This window comes from Festucalex cinctus, chromosome 1 (assembly GCF_051991245.1).
Source record: "Festucalex cinctus isolate MCC-2025b chromosome 1, RoL_Fcin_1.0, whole genome shotgun sequence".
NCBI classification, from domain to species: Eukaryota; Metazoa; Chordata; class Actinopteri; order Syngnathiformes; family Syngnathidae; genus Festucalex; species Festucalex cinctus.
Window position 1 is genome coordinate 56,030,100 of NC_135411.1, and position 19,972 is coordinate 56,050,071.

Below are 19,972 nucleotides of genomic sequence, written 5' to 3' on the forward strand. Positions count from 1 at the left end.
GATATGCTGGTGAAGCGTCTGTGTGTTCAGCACGGTTGTTTATAAGTTGATAGTTGCATTTGTCATTATAGTTATCAATCTTTGAAAATGTGAATCTCACTGCTTCCTGCATTACCCCCCCCCCATGTATTATTTCTTCTGTTTTAAACGTGGCATGGTTTTCTGACATAACGTCGCTTTAGTGAACAGACAGTGACCGTTTTCTGTGAGCTAATTGTTAGCATTGCTAGTTGCTTTAGTTTACAGTAATGAAATTTGACTTGAGAAAATGTAATGAGATTACTTCACTGAGATAAGTAAAGGTGAATGTAAAAACATTACCGTCATCACTGGTGCCATCACAACTTGGCACAATTCAGAATGGGTTGCATCCAGACACATTTTCAGAATGAGGCAGCTCAATAGCTCGAGACTCAACTATTTGTATACGAGACATTAAAAAGTAAATTTTGCATACTTTGTCCGCTATAACTTGTAAATGTTGCAGAGGGGACGCAGAAAGGAAGCATGTGACATGATTATGTGCAGTGAGATGTGATCACTGTTGGGAAAATATGATGCTGCTCACACTACACAATGTGCCGTAATTTACTGCAGTCCTTTTGTGGCCAAGAGGCACCCTGAGAAAAGGGCACAGACAGTCAATTTTATAGGTGGTGCATAGTGCAGAAAAACACCTTGCTATGCCTCCAGAGAAAAGCTCATAAATCATAACCTTTTTCGCTTCCAACAACTACTCTAGTAGCGTAATAGGCGGATTCATCAACACGATAGAAGCGCCACAAAACGAATTTCTGAATTATGTTTGTTTTATGTTCAAGCTACAAAATAGTTGATTTATTCTTACTTGTTAGGTCAAAGAACGTTTGACTTTGCTGCTGCTTTTCTTTATTTGTTTTTAAATATAGGTTGACCACGCTGCTGTAAGTATAAAAACACCACAAATGCTGTTTTATTTTAATGCAATAAGTTTCTCACACTGATTCTATTTTAATGACATGTTTTTTTTTGCTGTTTACGAGCTTGTTAGCAGGACATTGTTTGCCGCTTAGAGTCAGATTATTCTAAATAAAATAGAGCCACTAGCAATTACTGTGTGCAGCGTCTAACTAAGGTAACTAAAACACAGTGGTGATTAATTCAATGGACTTTGTGCTGCTCCTTCTGGTGTGCATACCTTGGCCACAAGAGTGCAGTATAATCCATTTGTACATATAATACACATGAAAAAATACAAAGAAGAGCATCATAACTGAATATCGTAATTGACATTGGCCTAAAAAAATCAGCCGGCCCCAAATAAATGTATGCCTGTCTGTGATTCTAGTTATATGCTCCGTATGTGTTTCTGTACCCTTTCTGTTTATTGCTACCGCTCATTCCATGAGCCCGTGTGTGACGTTTCCCATTGTGTTAGCATTAAGCTGCCAAACAAAGTTGTGTGGTTTGTGCATACATTTTTTTCGGGCAAGAAAAAGGAAAATTTCATACATCTGTTTTAGATAAAAGCCCTCAATATCACACAGTGTTTATCCAGCCTTTTTGTGTTTCTTACATCATTTAGTCTGCTAAGTGTCCTCGGGAGTGCTCGCTAACACCCGTGACAACAAATATAAGCGGTTAATCAACTATGACTGGTTAATTTTTCATTTTCAACACAATGTAAGGCCTGTAGATGCCACCTCCCTCCTCCCGTCACATCCACCAAGTCTCCATTAGCACAGCTGATACTAGCGTGTGTTGTGTGTGTGACTGATACCCGCTTCCCACACCCCTGCACCATCTGGCATGGCACCCACATGTGTGTCTCACACGTGTGCAGATGTGTTTCACAGTGGTTTAACATAACAGTGACCATATTGGTGTGCTTGGGGTGCCTCTCTCCATTCAATTCATATCAGTCAGTCAGTGTTGTAACTTGGGATGTAATGATCACGGTACGATATTATCACGATATGAAGGTCACGATACGATATTAGCATATTGTGGGGAAGTTGGCGATACAAAAAAGGTCACAATATTGGAAAATAATGTGCTCATACTAATAATCACACACATGCACAATATTGTGATTTTGTACATTACAGCAATGCATATAACACTTAATATTGAGGCACTTACTTGCTAATGCAAGCACACATTGAGTTCTTCCACATATTGACTCGCTTCACAAGCATATTACGTTCCCGTTCACCTGACCAATAGTGTAGATTTTAAACATAGAAGGGCCAAAACATGCCTTGTGAAAATTAAACTGCACTAAAAAAAAAAAAAAAAAAAGTAGCCACCAGAGGGTGCTAGAACTGCACAAATGGAAATCAACCTGACTTTTTTTTTTTTTTTTTTTTAAACAGATGTGCTGCTTTTAAATAGAGTGACATGACAACGACGATAGATTGTGGCAGCTTTAATATCGCAATGTCATGATATTGCCATTATCATTACAACCCTAATTGGAACCACTACAAATGTAGAAGACGAAGGAGTAATGTTGTGGCTTTATCGCTTCAAATTTTCATGTTTCATGAAACAATCTTGTCAACATGTGGACTGCACTTCGCAGGCACTATACACTATTTAAATAAATAAATGAATAAATGACTGTATACAAATTACTACTATAGTTTAGGCAGCCAACCAATCACCTCCTGTGTTGATGTTGCCAATTAGCCAAGTCCAATTTGGCGTCTACTGCTGAAAATGTTAATAATTCCTAAATGATTTATCAGTGGCCTTTTGTGTGTGCTGTTCCTTCTGATGTGCCCCCAATTGTACTTCCTGTCTTGCGCAGGTTCGCGCTCCGATACGTTTTAGTGGGTAACCCAATTCCACTAGTTTGATTGATAACCATGAGCTGAACTTGTCTGACAACAGATGTGCCGAGGCCATGTCTGTGCTTGTGTGGGTGTGTACGAGGAGTAGCTCGTTAGTGTAGCCTCGTGGCTGTGTCTGTCTAGCATGAGAATAATGAAAGAGTGACTGGCGACTTGTCTGCAGGGAGCGAATACACAGCATGTCGGGGGCGGCCATGTATTTCTTGTAGTCCTCACCAAATGAAAATGTCTTCTAATTAATTAACATCAAGAACTACACTGATATTTTTGTGTGTGTGTGCGTGTAAATGATTACACAGTCGTTAAGAAACCTGAGGCTTCCCGTCGTAGCAGAACAAATTGTGTTTAGAAATTACTTAATGATTATTCTAATCTTGTTAAAGGGATTGTTTTGGGGTCTTATGTGCGTAAATTGACATTTATATACTTCTTTCATTGCGTTTTGATTAAAATAGGCAAAATCCACAAATGGAGTCTCAATTGGAAATACATCATACAAATGAGTTTTGTCTTTTCACTTAAAAGTGGTTTCTATCAACTTAATTGCTCTGCCTCCTTATTTTTTTTTCATAAGCTTCATCATGCACCTGCTGTTTTTATATTGGAACATCGTGAGCGTTTGTTCTAGTGGGTTATTTAAAGTCACGTCAAAATTTTTCTTTGTGTGTTCTATGTACCCCCGCTAGCCTGAACATGGTATTCTGATTAATATTGCCCTCATGGAATAAGAATTAGGATGGCATTCAACCATCTCTGTGCATGTGCAGCAATTGTGACAATATTCCACCCTCTGCTGTCAACTGGAATTGATGTTAAAGTCCCCTTGGCCTCACAAATTAGAATGTCATGTGACCAAAACCAGTCAACAGGTGAACCATGATGCTTGTCAGGTTTTTTTTTTTTTTTTTTTTTTCAAAACTTTCCAGGTCATGTTGGTGGAAACTAGTGAACATTTTTGTATGATTTCCCACTGCACTCTTATAAAGAAGTACCATGAATGTATTTAGGTCGTTTCATAGTGTTTATTTAACGTTTAATGTAGTTTCAAATACATATCTGCCTATGCCGAAATATCCTTTCATACTGTCTGTATGACAGTTTCATTTGCAGATTTGCATACATTAGGAGGGTTTATCATCAGCCTTGCTGGAGGTCTGCGCCCTCCGATCACTCTTGGTGCTTCCATATGAAGAAAAGCTCACAGGAACACGGCGTCACGCGGCGTTCGCGCTCGTAAGAAGACCCTTCATCTGGAGCCTTACCTTGCCCCCACGACCAGCCCATCTTTCTTAATAAGCTCATGAATATGCATACAAACTGCTTCTTAACATCCACTCATTTCTCTTCACTGGCCATTGCAGTTAGCTAAATGAAATGGATCAACATGTATCGGAATAGCTTGAAAGCACACTGCTGTTTATTAGATGGGGCCCGTGGGATGCATAAGTCTCTGTTAGACTCAAGCAATTAACCATGTAAGCGCAAATGTTGAGCCCCACCCCCACCGTCAGCCAGACAAGGTGGTGCAGCAGCAAAGATCGGTGAAGACAGTAGGCTGCTTCTGATTGTTCCTGGAAAGGGAAGTCAACCCAAAAAGATTCTTAACAATAATATGCTCTGTGCCGCTCCTCTATTTAAACAAGGCATTCTGGTTAATATTGTGTTGGAAGAATATGAGTATGAAAATCCACCCGAGTATGTCCATCTCAGTGGGCGGCCATTTTGCCTTGTACTGTCACTTGCTATCGACTGAAAATGACATCACAGTGGCCAAATTGCAAAATAGCTGCTCATGAGATGGATAAAAAAAACTATCAAAACTCACATTTGGAATCATTTCATACTTAATAAAAGAAGCTGACGTGCCTATTGCAAAGTACAAGTTACACCACTTCATGCTGTTGTGGAATTTTCAGCAGTTAGGCGAGATGAATAAAATAGTCTGGAAAACAATTTGTCTTTTGGGTTTCTTTATATTTGAAGCTTCAAATATACACAAGTCTAACAGAGCAGTGTACAAGATAGTGGTCTGTGAGAGAGTGCGCAGAAAGACGAAAGCAAGATTATTTTAGGAATTTGGGAGGCGAAGGGAGGGTCAACTGGGCAGGGAAACATGCAGTCTCTTCCGAGCAAGCTTATCAGTGAAGGTCACTTTGTTATTCCTTCATGTACAAAAAAGGAGCAGTCCATAAGAAAACAAACTCCAGGTGTCCGTAATACAATACAGTACAAACTTATGTTAATACATGTTAAATAATTATTTTCCATAACATTCCCCCCTTTGGATCATTCATTGATCCATTAAAATAAGAAGACAGGAAAGACAAGGCGAAAAAAAAACTATCCAGCTTCCCAACCCAGTCACGGATTAAGGCAAACCTTCATCAACCACCTCTAAAAAAATGCTATTTTTTCGGAGGACAGATCCACCTGAATAATACGGCAAAAAAAAAACAGGGGGGGTGGAACAAAGGATACAAGCCAACAAAACAAAAGCACAATAATAACCGGCAAAACGAAACAAAACAAGATAAAAAACAAAACAAAATAGATACACAATAAAACAAAGAAAATACTTGAGAGGGCGAAGCAAGGCCACCGATACCGGGACGGCAACGACGGCCACCCAAGCTTAGCAAACAGAATCATCATCGGAAAGGTCATCAGGGAGCGGAAACAGAAAATCATAGACCTCAACACTGGGGGACACAACTTAATTCGCAGCCATAGTAGTTGCAATAGAATTGGAGACAAAGGACCTAATTAACGGAAGGAGGCACGTAGTAAAGCAGCAGAGCACAATCCCAATGGCAAGGAGCGGAGCCAACACCTTCAACATAATAGCATACCAGGGGCCAGATGTAAGCCAACTAAAAGGGTCAAAAGAAGGAGAGGCACCTGGGGTCTTCCGACGGACATACTGTTGAAGAGAAGTCAAATTCTGAAGCGCTAACTGAATAGTATGGCCAGAGCCAGTATGGTCAGGAACAAATGTACAACAAGTCTCACCAATGACTTTACACACACCCCCTTGACTAGCAGCTGTAGATGTAATGCACGCTGAGGTGTCTTTTGCTGTCAGGTGGTGAATCCCTGACAGGAGCTGAAACGTGATTTGCGACATGTAGCCTCGGGCCCGTTGAGAACACCTTGTCTACAACGTAGGGTGGTGGCTTGGCACGCCACGCCTTCTTTGAGAGCGCTGGACAGCCACTGGAGATGACTCCCCTAGCCGATGTCGGGCTAAGCCAACGACGGCACGGATGAAACCAGTTTGCAGTGGCTTACGTGGACCCAGGAGGCCCTCACAGCAACCTTCACCGCTGTCTGTGTCGTGAGGAGGACCTGGTAGGGACCTTGCCACCTTCTGGACTGCCAATTCTTTCTACGGAAATCCTTCACCAACACGTAGTCCCCGGTTTGGAAGGTGTGCAGCGGGCCCAATGCCGGAGTCGGGAGTGCAGCTGCCACCTGGTGTCTGACATTAGACAAAGCAGAGGACAGATTAGTACAATATGACAACATGGCATCTTCGCACAATGTTGTAGACGGCGGAGGTTTATTCGGCGGTTCCAGACCAACATGAGGCGGGGTGGCGAAGAGCACTTCAAAAGGGCTGAGCTTGGAGCGGGTCCGCTTCCTCATTCGCATGTACATCAACACAATAGGCAGAGCCTTCGTCCATGGAAGGCCTGTTTCCTCACAGCACTTTGCTAGTTTATTTTTAAGTGTGCCATTTTCTCTCTCAACAGCGCCCCCGCTGGCTGGGTGATATGAACAGTGTTTTGTCATGTTAATACCCAGATAATCTCCCACCTGCTTAATGGCCTCATTTGCAAAATGAGTGCCACTATCACTAGAAATTATTGTGGGAATTCCCCATCTGGGAATGATTTCTCTTAACAAGGCTTTTGCCACTGCGTTCGCAGTTTGTGCCGATGTAGGAAAGGCCTCAACCCATTTGGACCACATGTCAACCATCACCAAACAGTGTCTTTTCCCCTCTGATGGTGTGAGCTCAATAAAGTCCATCATAAGATGTTCAAATGGCCGTGTAGGTGGTGGATGTGCAGCTAACTGTGGAAGTTTAACCCCTCGACCTACATTTTGCGTAGCACAAATCAGACAGGCTTCACAATATTTTTGCGCAACAGTGGTAAAACCCTTTGTAAACCAATATGTATCAACAGCAGATAACATCCCCCCTTTTGACGCATGATCCAAACCATGTGTCAATTTAGCAAAATAAGGGAAAAAATGCTTCGGAAGGCAAGGATTGCCATTTGGGCCCAGCCAAATTACAGTAGCGACTTCAAAATGCGCCCCTGAAGATTTCCACAGATTCTTTTCACTTGGTATAGCAAACTGTTGCATGTCATGCAGTGATGCAACCGAATCAGATATAACAGGGGATGCCAACAAAACAGGATAGGTATAGGTAGATGGTTTAGATGCAGCACTTTTGGCAGCCACATCAGCAGAGGCATTTCCCAATGAAACAGGGTCAAAATGATTAGTATGTGCAGTACATTTGCAAACCGCAATGGAGGATGGCAATAAAATGGCCTCAAGGAGCTCAGCAATCAGAGAGTGGTTGAGGACCGGTTTTCCATCGGATTTCAAGAATTCCCTACACTTCCATAGAGCCCCGAAATCGTGTACCACACCAAATGCATACCTGGAATCTGTATAAATAGTAACAGACTTGTCTTTAGCCAAACGACAAGCCTCAGTCAGTGCGATGAGCTCCGCTGCCTGTGCTGAGAGGTGACATGGAAGAGGGCCAGACCGCTCCACAGCAAAATCAGAAACAACAGAAAAACCAACACGGTTAGTGCCGAAAGCATCACGAAAAGCAGAGCTATCAACATACAAACTTAAGTCAGGGTTAGCAAATAATATTTCTGTCAAGTCAGGTAAATAGGCCTACAAAAAATAAATAAATAAAATTCAGCCAAGCAGTCATGTCGTTCACAGTTGTCAGGCAAGGGCAAAAGAGAGGCAGGATTTAGATTGGTGCACCGTTTTACTTCAAAATTTGGCATGTCCAAATGGCATATGTGGTACCTAAGATACCCGGAGGCAGACAAATGGGAGGTTTTCTGCTCCATAAGAATAAATAAAACTACATATAGTATCAAAAATATAAGAGGCAAATAGCCTACTATATCCCTGGATACAGTTAATACTTTTTCGGCAACAGCGACAGCTCACAAAAATTTTGGAGGACCCGCAGCCACTGGGTCCAATTTTGATAAAATATATATATATATATATATATATACAAAAATATAAGCTTAGCACCATATTCTTACAAATAGGACAAAGGTCATACAGCCCCTACACTCATTAACGGCCTAAATAAATAATTTATAGGATTCAACACTATAAATAATCTATATAAACCGCAACACTAACAACGCGGAAACCTTAAATCAATCACTGTTCGCTGGGGGGCGAGCACGTCACAAATTTGCTTTACAAAAAACATGGGTGTCCACAACCGAAAATCAGGACACAAAACGATAAACTCCTGTTTCCAGCAAGAGAAAAAAAAAAAAAAAGAAAGAAAAACAAAAAAAATCATCCATCCATTTTGTTGACCGCTCATTCACACAATGGTTGCGGGGGGTGCTGGAGCCTATCTCAGCTGGCTTTGGGCAATAGGCGGGATACACCCTGAACTGGTTGCCAGCCAATCGCAGGGCAAAAAAAATAAATATATAAAATAAGAATAAATAGGATTCCTCCAATGGCTTCAGTTTCACCAAATTTCGGTCAAAAATCAGACTTGGGCTTAATCTAAATGGGTTCAGCCTCTTTTTTTTTTTTTTAATCCAACATATTTGTAAGAGGCTCAGAGAGTAACAGGTACTTCAGCCAAAGGAGGAGGGAGTTGGGACAAATCTGTGTAGGGTGTGAGTGCAAAAACCAAACAAACAAACAAAAACATAAAAAAAAAGTGTTAATGTTTAAGCCGTCAGCATCCTCTATTAGATAGGGAGACCTGATAGCAGGTGTATACATGGTATGTGTCACTTTGAAAACATCATAAATGCATAATCAAAGGAGTGTGTGGGTGTGTGTGTGTGTGTGTGTGTGTGTGTGTGTGTGTCCAATCTGTGATGGCTTCACAGTGTTTAATCCAAGGACCCAGATCCCCCCACTTATCAATCACTTATATATGCCTTTGAGAGTGAAATGTGTGGCCTGGCTCCAACTAAAATTTGAGTTGTGTGGGTGTGTAAGAGAGACAGAGATAGCGCTGCGCATGGAATTCCAATAAAAGGTACACAACATAAGATGATCATCAACAGCAGAAAAAAACTCCTGCTCATAATCATAATCGGGGCCCCGAACCACATGGGCAGTACAGTGAAGGGAATGAATCGGCATAAAATCAGCCCGTGACGATACCACTGTTCGCGCTCGGGCCAGCAATTTAGACGCAGTAGATTGTGGAATGAGCCATTGATAAACATACAATGAGCTCGTGGCAGAATTTGGGAAGGAAACTAGGGAACACGCAGACCTAGTAACCTTCAGGCCATCCGATGTTGAGATTAGATTGAGGCCCAGAGCGAGCATCAAATCTCTTCCCAACAGGTTCACTGGACAGACCATAGATAGCAAAAAACTATGTTTTAAAGAGGAACAAATTGGGTTGTCAACGTCCCCTTGGTCAATTACCCTTAGTGGTTTTGTGAACCTTTCCTTCACTGTAATCCCCGCAGCACCAACAAAGTACACAAATCGGCCGGACATTTGACAGCCAGGCAGGTCGGATTCTTTAACAACTGAATGTGTGGCACCTGAGTCCACAAGGAATGTAATATCTTTTCCCAAAACATTCAAAACCATCGATGGACATTTTTTAAAGGCTTCCGGATTATAATTAAGATAAGTCTCTATCGGTAGCATAGTTTGTTGTTCAAGTCTCTGGATTGTCTCTGTGATAAGTGTATGTGTGTCACTTGTCACTTCCCTTTTCAGCTGCTGTAGGCAGAGGTTCCGTCTCCAACGACCGCACCTCCCCCTCTCCCTCGCGCCCTCAGTCGGACTGGGACTGCCGTTTAGACTGCTGACAGTACTGGGGTTGACCATGCTCTTGGGACCCCCATCCACCTCGTCCACCACGCCGCTTGTCTCGGGTCCTCTTGGGGCATTTCTTGGCTCAATGGTCCATGCTGCCGCAGATGAAACAGCTATTGTCTCGTGTAAACTGTCCTTTCTTTTGCGACCTCTTCTTCCCTGCGGATTGCCCACCTTGAGCTGGCTGAATTTGCGGTGTCAGCGCATTCATCATTGTGAGTTGGGCCTTGTAGGTGACATCTTTGTGATGTTTTTCCCTCCTTCTCCTTGTTTCTGGCCATGCAATCTTGGGCATGAAGGGCATGGCGGCGTATGTCTTCGAGGCGAGCCTCATTGACACAGACACATGATTTGTTGACAGCATCTGCCAGTCGAGGTAGGAGGCCATTGCGGAAAGCATTACTGAGGTGAACCTCCCATGGGCTGGGTGTCGCTTCCATGACAGTTGGTTCTGTGAGTCCACTGTTGTCCTTGAAAACCTTGTACAGGCGACTGAAATAGTCAGCGACAGTCTCGTCCGCATTTTGCCGGCGGTCCATTCTGGGATTGACGGGGCAATGATTGCTGGTCACAAAATTGGCGATTTTCATGTGATCAGTTGGGCCCAATTTCATCATGAGGAGGCGATTCAGTTCAGGCACAGTGGGCGTAAACTGCTGGCAAAAGGTGAGAAGCGCTGCGGCAAATGTCCCTCCATCAGCGATATCAGGGAGATGATGGAGATTGTCTTTCATATCTTGATAAGTCCAGGGCCGAAACACAAAGGCTGCCTCACCCGTGGGACCCATGACTTGGACCATGGGAGCAGTGAGAATTTTGCTCTCTGGCTCATCCTTAATGGGCTGTTGTAGAGTGCCGAGCTGTTGGTGAGAGCGGGTACGAAGGCCAACAGGGGTCGAGGTCACCGCTGGTGCGGAAGGGGAGGCAGGCAAGCTTTCACTCAACCAGGATGCCGGGGAAGGCCCAGGAGCGGCATCAGGAACATGGTGAGGTCCATATGTGGGCATTAGCCCCACGTATGCATGAGGGGGTTGAGGGAAGCATGGTGGGGTTGGAGCAGGTTGAGTCAGTGAAAGGGGTGGTGGGACTGGAACTTGCTGCGGCAGGAAAGGAGGCGAAGTTGGAACTTGCTGCGGCGGAGGAAAAGGAGGTGCGCAGTTGAGGAGAGGGTCCCACGTGCCTGTAAAATAAGGGCAAAGGGAGTGACCAGCATGGTGTTCTGTGTCATTGCTTCCATTTCCTTTCCCATTGTCAACTTTCTTTTTCCCTTCCACAGTCAACTCAGACATTTGACCGAGAACATGCTTTTTCAAGCAGAATTGTGTTTCCCTTTCCCGCAAACACAAACATTCCATATGACATTCCATTTCTTTCAGGTCCGACATTTTCACTTTTCACTTCAGTCTCTGTCCTATAATTTTCTTTCAATTCTGACACTTGTTTCAAACTTAAATACCCCTTCTAGAAACCCAAATTCAGACATCCTAGACATTTAACCTCGCAATAGAATTTAGACCATATTTCCTCACCATGTCGTCAACTGGCCCCCCTCGGGAAGTCAAACCTCCCTACAGTTGCTTTCTCACATTAGAAGTATTCTAGTTTCCTTCCAATATAAGAACAGCCGTCAAAATTGTATCTTTCTCAAGAGATAAATGAGTTTCGCAATCTCAAGAGATCAACAATTAAATAAGACACAGACGTCTCTGTGAATCACTTTGTTTACAGGCACAAAGAAAAAAAACCCGTTGATAACCACCAACACTGCAAAAATAGTTCACTCTTGCAGTGCAGTAGTTGAATCAACCTCAAGTTGTTAATAAGCAAAACCCCTGCTTAAAATCCTAAGACCAACTCTACGAACCTCAGGTTTCCCGGAAAAACCCTACTCTGGCCAAGACGTTGACGACAGGACTTGGTGGTCACGAATTTAGAATATATTCATATATATTCTCACTTACCCAATTGAATTAGAACAAAATCAAATTCCAAATATTTTGAACTAAAACAAAATTAGAAAATGTACATCTCACCGACTACTGGTGAAAATTTTGAGTTCGTTGGATAGACGTGAAGTCGACCGGATCCACCCAAGGAGTCGGTCCTCTCGTCTCGAGAATTTTTGTTGAGGTAGAGGGGAGTCTGAATTAGACCCCGGAGGCCACCCACCGACGTCCCTGAGGTTCACCGACGGATCTTCAGTCATCCCACTTCTGACACCAAATTGTTGTGGAATTTTCAGCAGTTAGGCGAGATGAATAAAATAGTCTGGAAAACAATTTGTCTTTTGGGTTTCTTTATATTTGAAGCTTCAAATATACACAAGTCTAACAGAGCAGTGTACAAGATAGTGGTCTGTGAGAGAGTGCGCAGAAAGACGAAAGCAAGATTATTTTAGGAATTTGGGAGGCGAAGGGAGGGTCAACTGGGCAGGGAAACATGCAGTCTCTTCCGAGCAAGCTTATCAGTGAAGGTCACTTTGTTATTCCTTCATGTACAAAAAAGGAGCAGTCCATAAGAAAACAAACTCCAGGTGTCCGTAATACAATACAGTACAAACTTATGTTAATACATGTTAAATAATTATTTTCCATAACAATGCCTAAAGTAAAGTAACATTGTTAGCTCATCTGATGGAAAGTAAAAGTATTGGTCATTCTTGCTGCAGCTTTGAAAATAGTTGGATAGATTGTGTGTGATCAATGAATCGATTGATTGAAGAGGCATCCATTTGTGAATACGCGATGTTTTCCACAGCAGACAAGCCCGCGAGACGCTCCTGTCAAGCGCTTGCACGCTCCAATTGTCTTGAGTGCTGTTGGGTGTACGAGCACATGCTTTGCGGCACCGTTGCCCGGGGAGACGCGATGTTAGGATGTGGAGAATCTGGTGGGCGGCGAGGATGGAATGAGGCCTCTTATTAAAGCTCTCTTTTGCCGACAAATGATCAAGAGGACGTTTTTTTTATTGTTTTTACCCAGACATCCCGAAGCATTCGCATGGTCTCCACTTTTAAAGTTACTGCTTGACCTCGTCCTGATGGTATCCAGTCGGTGGGCGGTCGCCATCTTTGCTTCGCTTTTAGCGCTCGTATCCTGACGGTGCGCCCAGCTTTCACAGCTAATGGATAGAAAATGTAAAGTGCACAAGCTTGGCCGCTAGCAATGGCCCTCTTTTGCTTTTTTTTTTTCAACCTTCTGAGTGGACACCAGATGCACAAACAAGAAGCATTTTTGGTTGAGTGTAGTTTTCGTTTGTTGCCTCTCTCATAATTATACCGTGGCAAAGCAGTATGAGTGGTTTTCCAGCTACTCTCCCAAAGACAATGCATATTTTGGACAATGATGTCATTGGACAGCAATCATGCCATCTAATTAATTGGACAATGATGGCTTGTTTCAAAATATTATATGTAGTGAGCTTTTTCATATTCATTTTTAGTTGTTTTTTTTGCCATGAAATAACCAAATAAGTAGCATAGGTGTTGTCAGATGGCAGCCTAGTAGTGCACCTATTGGAAGTAAGACATGATATATTAGCAATCAATTCCACACAATTGACTTTTAATGGAAACAGTAACCCTGTCTACATTTGTGTAAACAACACAGACAGATTAGCTTGATAGATTGAATGTGTTTATCTTTTATTGGGGAATAGCAAGCATTTAAATGGACCTTCGTTGACAGGAGGCCATATTACATCCTCCCACCGTGTCTTTCCATGCATGCCCTCCCAGTTATTTGCACAGAATACCAAATGCCAATAGCTTAAGGCCGAGGCTGCTACATTTTTTTTTTTCACCCGGTACGTGATTCTCACCTGCCTCCGTGGATTTATGCCCCCGCCCTGGTCTTGGTTAAATATTCAGCGGCGTCACAGCTGGCGTCCCACAAGAAGCTCACGATGTGCTCCCAGTAAATTAAAATTTGAGGGATAGGCGCTCGTCTTGCTTTGCCTGAATGACTGCCCGATGCAAACACTGACAGTGTGCGCGCTACCGGATTATAGAAATACTATTAAACATGGTCAGACAAGATACTGCTTTACATTATATAAAATATTAGTGTGCAGTAGAGCACAGAATGCACATACTGGCCACAACATTGTGTACGCAATCGAATAGAAGAAAAAAAATCTATATTTATCCAGTTTGCCTGCATATGAATTCCCCAATATGTTTATTATTGAGGTTTTATTTGTACGGAACTATACCGCATCATAATTTCAAATGTTGTAGTCACATTATTGTCAAAACATTAAAAAACTACCGTATTGTCACGACTATAAGGTGCACCTAAAAGCCTTCAATTTTTTCAAAAGCTGACCATGTGCCTTATAATCCTTATATATTAATCAATATTGAGCCGCCACAGTTCTCGCTGTCAAGACGCTATCGGTGACCCTGCACGATCGGTGACGCGCATGCGCAGAAGATCCCGCCATCTTGGATCGCTAGCTAATACTAATACTTGACCTAAGAGAAAATAATAAAACAGCTGTTTATTCATTTTGGGAGTGAATGGCGTCAGAAAGCTGGTTTGTAATCTATTAATAAAGTGTGACTGACCTATCTGACTGTTTTGGTGACATTCCCTTTAGCGCAGCACCATCTAATGGATGCATAATGTAACCACAGCCTCTACTGTAGCGTCTTATATATGGAAAAAGTTTGAAAATATGTCATTCATTGAAGGTGTGCCTTATAATGCGGTGCGCCTTATAGTGCGGAAAATACGGTCTAATAATATATATATATATATATATATATATATATATATATATATATATATATATATATATATATATATTATATATGTATATATATATATATATATATATATATATATATATATATATATATATATATATATATATATATATATATATGTGTATATATATATATATATATATATATATATATATATATATATATATTTATTTTTTATTTATTTATTTATTTATTTATTTATTTATTAGAGATGTCAAACGATTACATTTTTTAATAAAATTAAACACATCATAGATTTTTGATTAATCATGATTAATTGCTTGAGTAAAAAGGCCTTTTATCAACATTTTTTGCCCACCAAATTTGAAGAGCACCTGTTATGTGTTAAATATTTCGACATTTAAGGAGACTTGTGATGTTCCATTGTGCAGCCAACATTCCACTTAACAATACTAATGTAACCTGACTTGGTTAAATGACATGCATTATTAACATGTGTTTTTGGAGTACTATAAGTATTTGGAGTACTATAAGCTGTGCGGTTCAGTAGGCTTCTTAGCATTCCGAGACCACCTGTCTCTACCTTTCACTCTTCCGATCGGCTTTGATGTGAGCACGTATGAAATCGATGAAAGCCGTCGAGCCGCTCGAGTTCCAGCAGGAGTAGAAGAAGACGCTTCTTCTTCTTCTTCTTGAAAGATGGAATCTAGTTCACTGAATGGACACACCTTTGAGTCTCTTGGCTCTGCATTCATGATCATATTCTGTGTGTGTATGCGTGTATGTGCGTGTTCCCCCACTTTTATAAATAACCAGTGAAGGCGGTGCGAACTGGTGACTCAAAAAGTGAGAAGTTGAGAATAATTTTAAAATACAGACACTCTCAGGTCATAACATTAGGTACACCTGCATGATCCGATGTAGTTTTTTTTTTTCCTTTACTTTAATAATACTGTATACGAATCTGCTAATATTAAGCGTTATTATTTTAGCTAAGCTGTTTTTAAACAGAGTCTTTATCAATACGTCTCAGCATTTTTTGACCCAGTTTGCTATCGTGCTATATGTTGTGGCGCCATGGCTCAGGGGGTAGAGCTGGCTGTTCAGTCGTCCGCTATTCGATTCCTGCTCTCAAGTTGTGTGTCCTTGGGCAACTTCACACGCATTGCCTCCAGCGCCACTCACACTGGTGTATGAATGGTACGAATGTTTGGTGGTGGTTGGAGGGCCTAATGTGCATTTGTTGTCGTAGTAAACATAATATGACAGCTGATGTCGATTTGCTTGTAAAACCGAACAATTACGGCAAAAAAATGAGTTGTAAAGAACAGGACATTGAATTGTGTACGCTACGTAATTGTGTAGATTTAAAACAACCTGTTAGCATATGCTAACGCCTTTAGTGTTAATGTTTCTATCATTCACGAATCCTTCGGCACTCTCCGCCAGGTTGAAAGTTGAAAAGTTTTCTCCGCTCGAAAACTCAGGCATTAAAATGAATTCCCAGTTCTCCAGTGGAAAATACGACATCACGGGCAATTTTCAACTCGACATGTGGCATTTGCCATCATTTCGATACCACATGAAGGCAGCATCTGCTCAAGTTGCTGTCTTGCGAATGTTAGCATTTGATTCATTATTAGTAAAATATAATCGTGTAAAATTGTCATCTATCCGACCTAAATGTTTCTGTGCTTGTGTTGATATCTATATGCTAGCATTTAGCATTTTATTAGAAATGGCACGCGACTACAGGGCACATTGCCAAATACTTACTGATCTGTCCTAATGTTTTCTGTACTCGTGTTGCAATAGATTTGCGGAAAATCATTACTGTTTGTTTACATACACACAGCATGTTAACATTCAGTCAGCTCTAATTAGAATGCGCTTCCTTGTATTCTCAAGGCTACCTCTCTTTTGCTCCCTGCAGTCCTGCCGCCAATGTTCTTTTCTCAGGCTTTGCTTTGTCTGCAGGCTTATGTGGAGATATATAGAGGTGCCAATGACGGCAGCATGAAGCATGAATTCACATTTTTCTATTCTTTGCTATCTCAACCCACACAGCTTATAACGACGGCATTCTATCTGCTCTATGCAAAGTTTTCCGGGCTTCTTTCCAGACCTCTCACATTTGTGCTCCAAACCTAATGTCTTGTATTCAGGCGTTGTCTATTGAGAGGCTGGCACAAGCATCATTTTACTGCCCTTTTTTTTCTTCAAGTCCAGGTGCAAAGGTTCAATTTTTGCAGAGCGTCGTGATGGGGCTCTTGAGTCGAGGCACTTGTTAGCCAACACGTGACGAGCTAATGAAGTGCAAAGTGGATATCTGCTCGATGCTAACGCTATCAACCTGCCGGTCCTCTTCACCTCTGTTTATCATCACTTCATCGCGTAATGGACACCAGGGCGCAATAAATAGACTGGCTAAGTGGGGCAATCGCAGTCCTTCACTGCTTGTATTTCAACATTTGTCCATAGGAGAGCATCACATTTCATGTTAATTACAGTAAGTGTGATTACAGGATTGCCATCAGTGAAATAATTGCTGAGCCTTACCACGGATAGAAAAAACATGTCAAACTTAAAGCTTAAAGTGGACGTCAAGCCCAGATTTTTCTTTACAGTATGTTGCATGTGCCCCACGAGTCCAAACATCCATCCATCCATTTTCTTGACCGCTTATTCCTCACAAGGGTCGCGGGGGCTGCTGGCGCCTATCTCAGCTGGCTCTGGGCAGAAGGCGGGGGACACCCTGGACTGGTTGCCAACCAATCGCAGGGCACACAGAGACGAACAACCATCCACACTCACAAGCACATCGAGGGACAATTCGGAGCGCCCAATTAACCTGCCATGCATGTCTTTGGAATGTGGGAGGAGACCGGAGTACCCGGAGAAGACCCACGCGGGCACGGGGAGAACATGCAAACTGCACCCAGGAAGGTCCGAGCCTGGACTCGAACCGGAGACCTCAGAACTGGGAAGCGGACGTGCTAACCACTCGGCTACCGTGCCGCCCGAGTCCAAACAATGTATTTTGATTACAATTGTGTTTGTGCAATCTGAGTTAAGTGGCCTTAAATTGTGTTGTGCCTTGGTGGGGGTCTGCGCTCTTCACGCATCAGCAGTCTGCATGATGCAGCTTCGGCTCTGAAGAGACTCTCTTAGCGAGGCATACTACCCTCCACTCAATTATTCCTCCACTTTTTAAAAAAAAATACATTCTGTCTAACCTTTTCTTTTATGTGACAACTAACCTTGTGTTTTAATACTGTGTTGTGTTTCCTGTTGAATACAACTTAAATGTGCTATTAGGTGTTTTCATGAATGCATTCATAGTGAACCGTGTTCTTGTGTTTGTGTGTGTATAGGTGGATATATGATTTATGCATGCACTAATTGTGACCGATGGGAAAGTACTATTAGTTATAATAGTGCTTTTTGCTGTTGCTGGTGTGTTTGTTTGCACATGTTTGTGCACAAACACGTGAATTAACCCTTGGCATGTTTTTCTTGCAGCACATGCCAGCAGGGCCTGTTATCCCAAACAAGGTAACTCACACAGCAAACCTTCCATTCACATTTTTTTTTCTTCCAAGCACTTTGTTTTTTTGTTGTTGTTGTTGTTCCCCCCCCCCACACACACACTCATTTGTTGGTTTTGGGATATGCTGTGTGTCAAGTGACTATTGTTTAAATCAGTCATTCCACTGTGACATGGCAGATTGTTGTGCCATTGAATATGAATATTATGATTTATTTACCACAAGTATTGACAAATCTTTGCTAATCTATCCATGCAGCTAAGGTGAACATAGGTTAATGAAACGTGTTGAATTAACGAAAACGAAAATGTATAAACCATTTTATGTTAACGAGATGAAATAAAAATGCGTTTAAAAAAAAAAAACGAAAACTAACTGAATCTATATCTTTTGTTTCTGAAACTCACTAGAACTATCAATAATAATAGCAACAATCTCCTTCGTTTTTGTCTTTGTGAATTAATATCATACATAAGCTTTTGGGGTTTGTTTTAAATGTATTTATTTGTATATTTAAATGATGTTGCTTTTTTTTAATCTTGCACTTGACAAATACTCCATATATTTACATTGTAAAGCTAATACTAAAACAAATAAAAAATTAAACTAAAATGAAGCATTTAAAAAAACTACTCTAAAAATGAATTAAAACACCTCAATTTAAAAAGTAAATGTAAATAAAAAACAAAATAAAACGAATAAAGTTGTCACGACGTGAAGAGGTAGGACTCAGACGCAGATGTTAAGTTGGCCAACAAGGCTGCAGCTTTAATGACAGGAAACACAAGACGCCTCTTAAAGAGGGAAAAAACGCTGAACAAAAAGAGCTCCAAACTGGAGAGACAAAAAGGGCACTCAAAAACGGGGACAACAAAAAGCGCTCCGCTAGGGAGGAAAACAAGGGCAAACTAAGGGCGCAAGACAAGGCAAGGCAAGGCAAGGCAAGGCAAGGCAAGGCAAGGCAAGGCAAGGCAAGGCAAAAACAAGGACTGTGACTCGAGGGCTGTGAGGACGCTTCCATGCACTGGTTGTGACACTTCGGCAACGGAGGGGAGAATGCTGATGGCTTTTATTGCGTGACTTGATTGGTGACAGGTGGCGATAATCATGGGCGGTGACCGGTGATTAGTGAGCGGCAGGAAGGGCAAGTGACCTGAGATGAGAGGGGAATCAGAATTTCAAAACAAAACAGGAAACATGACTACCAAAATAAGAGCATGGACCGCCACGCCGGTGACGGCGTGACAAAAGTAAATTAAAATAAACTAGGATAATATACTAAAATGAAGATTCCAAAACTCTTGACGTGTAATGACAGACAGAACAGTTAAATGTCTGTCCACTAGATTTGTGTAGTTACATTATTGCAGCATATACAGTATTGGAAAAATTGTTGGCACGAGGGCTGGACGATTACCTACCTGATGACACGACGAGGTAAGGTAGGACTCAGATGCAGGCGTAAGGTAAGCCACCAAGGCAGCAGGTTTATTTCCGGCCAACAAGCGTCTCCTCTCAAGCTGAGAGGAGAACAGGGAAGCAAAAAAGTGGAGAACAAAAAGCGCTCCACTAGGGAGGAAAAAACAGGCAAAAGGTACTGGGGACAACGAAAAGCGCTCCGCTAGGGAGGAAAAAGGGCACAAGGCAAAAGGGGTAACAAAAGGCGCTCCACTGGGGAGGAAAAGGCACAAAAACAAGGCAAAAACACTTGGCAACATGAACGAGGACATAAGGACTGTGGGACGCTTCCATGCACTGACTGTGACACT

The 19,972-nt window shown here is 41.9% G+C and overlaps 2 protein-coding genes and 1 long non-coding RNA gene across 17 annotated transcripts in view; 1 reads left to right on the plus strand and 2 right to left on the minus strand.

The window, feature by feature from the left end:
• srcin1a (SRC kinase signaling inhibitor 1a) overlaps window positions 1–19,972 on the plus strand; it is a 127,109-nt gene that overhangs the window by 52,400 nt on the left and 54,737 nt on the right. For 14 of the 15 annotated variants that reach the window (XM_077495864.1, XM_077495972.1, XM_077495873.1 and 11 more), the window contains exon 2: window positions 18,178–18,210. The exons of the other annotated variant lie outside the window; for it this stretch is intronic. In XM_077495864.1, coding sequence (XP_077351990.1) covers window positions 18,178–18,210 — 33 coding nt within the window. The remainder of the gene's footprint in view (window positions 1–18,177; window positions 18,211–19,972) is intronic. 15 annotated transcript variants of the gene reach the window in all.
• Window positions 4,788–11,966, minus strand: LOC144001495 (uncharacterized). Its single transcript, XM_077495843.1, has 2 exons — window positions 5,844–11,966; window positions 4,788–5,754 (listed from the first exon to the last, which is right to left on the minus strand). Exon 1 carries the CDS (start codon window positions 11,309–11,311, stop codon window positions 10,040–10,042), a length of 1,272 nt encoding a protein of 423 aa, XP_077351969.1. The 5' UTR covers window positions 11,312–11,966; the 3' UTR covers window positions 4,788–5,754; window positions 5,844–10,039.
• On the minus strand, window positions 4,788–12,103 carry LOC144001501 (uncharacterized). Its single transcript, XR_013278502.1, has 2 exons — window positions 11,960–12,103; window positions 4,788–6,312 (listed from the first exon to the last, which is right to left on the minus strand). It is a non-coding gene; the product is annotated as an uncharacterized LOC144001501 (long non-coding RNA).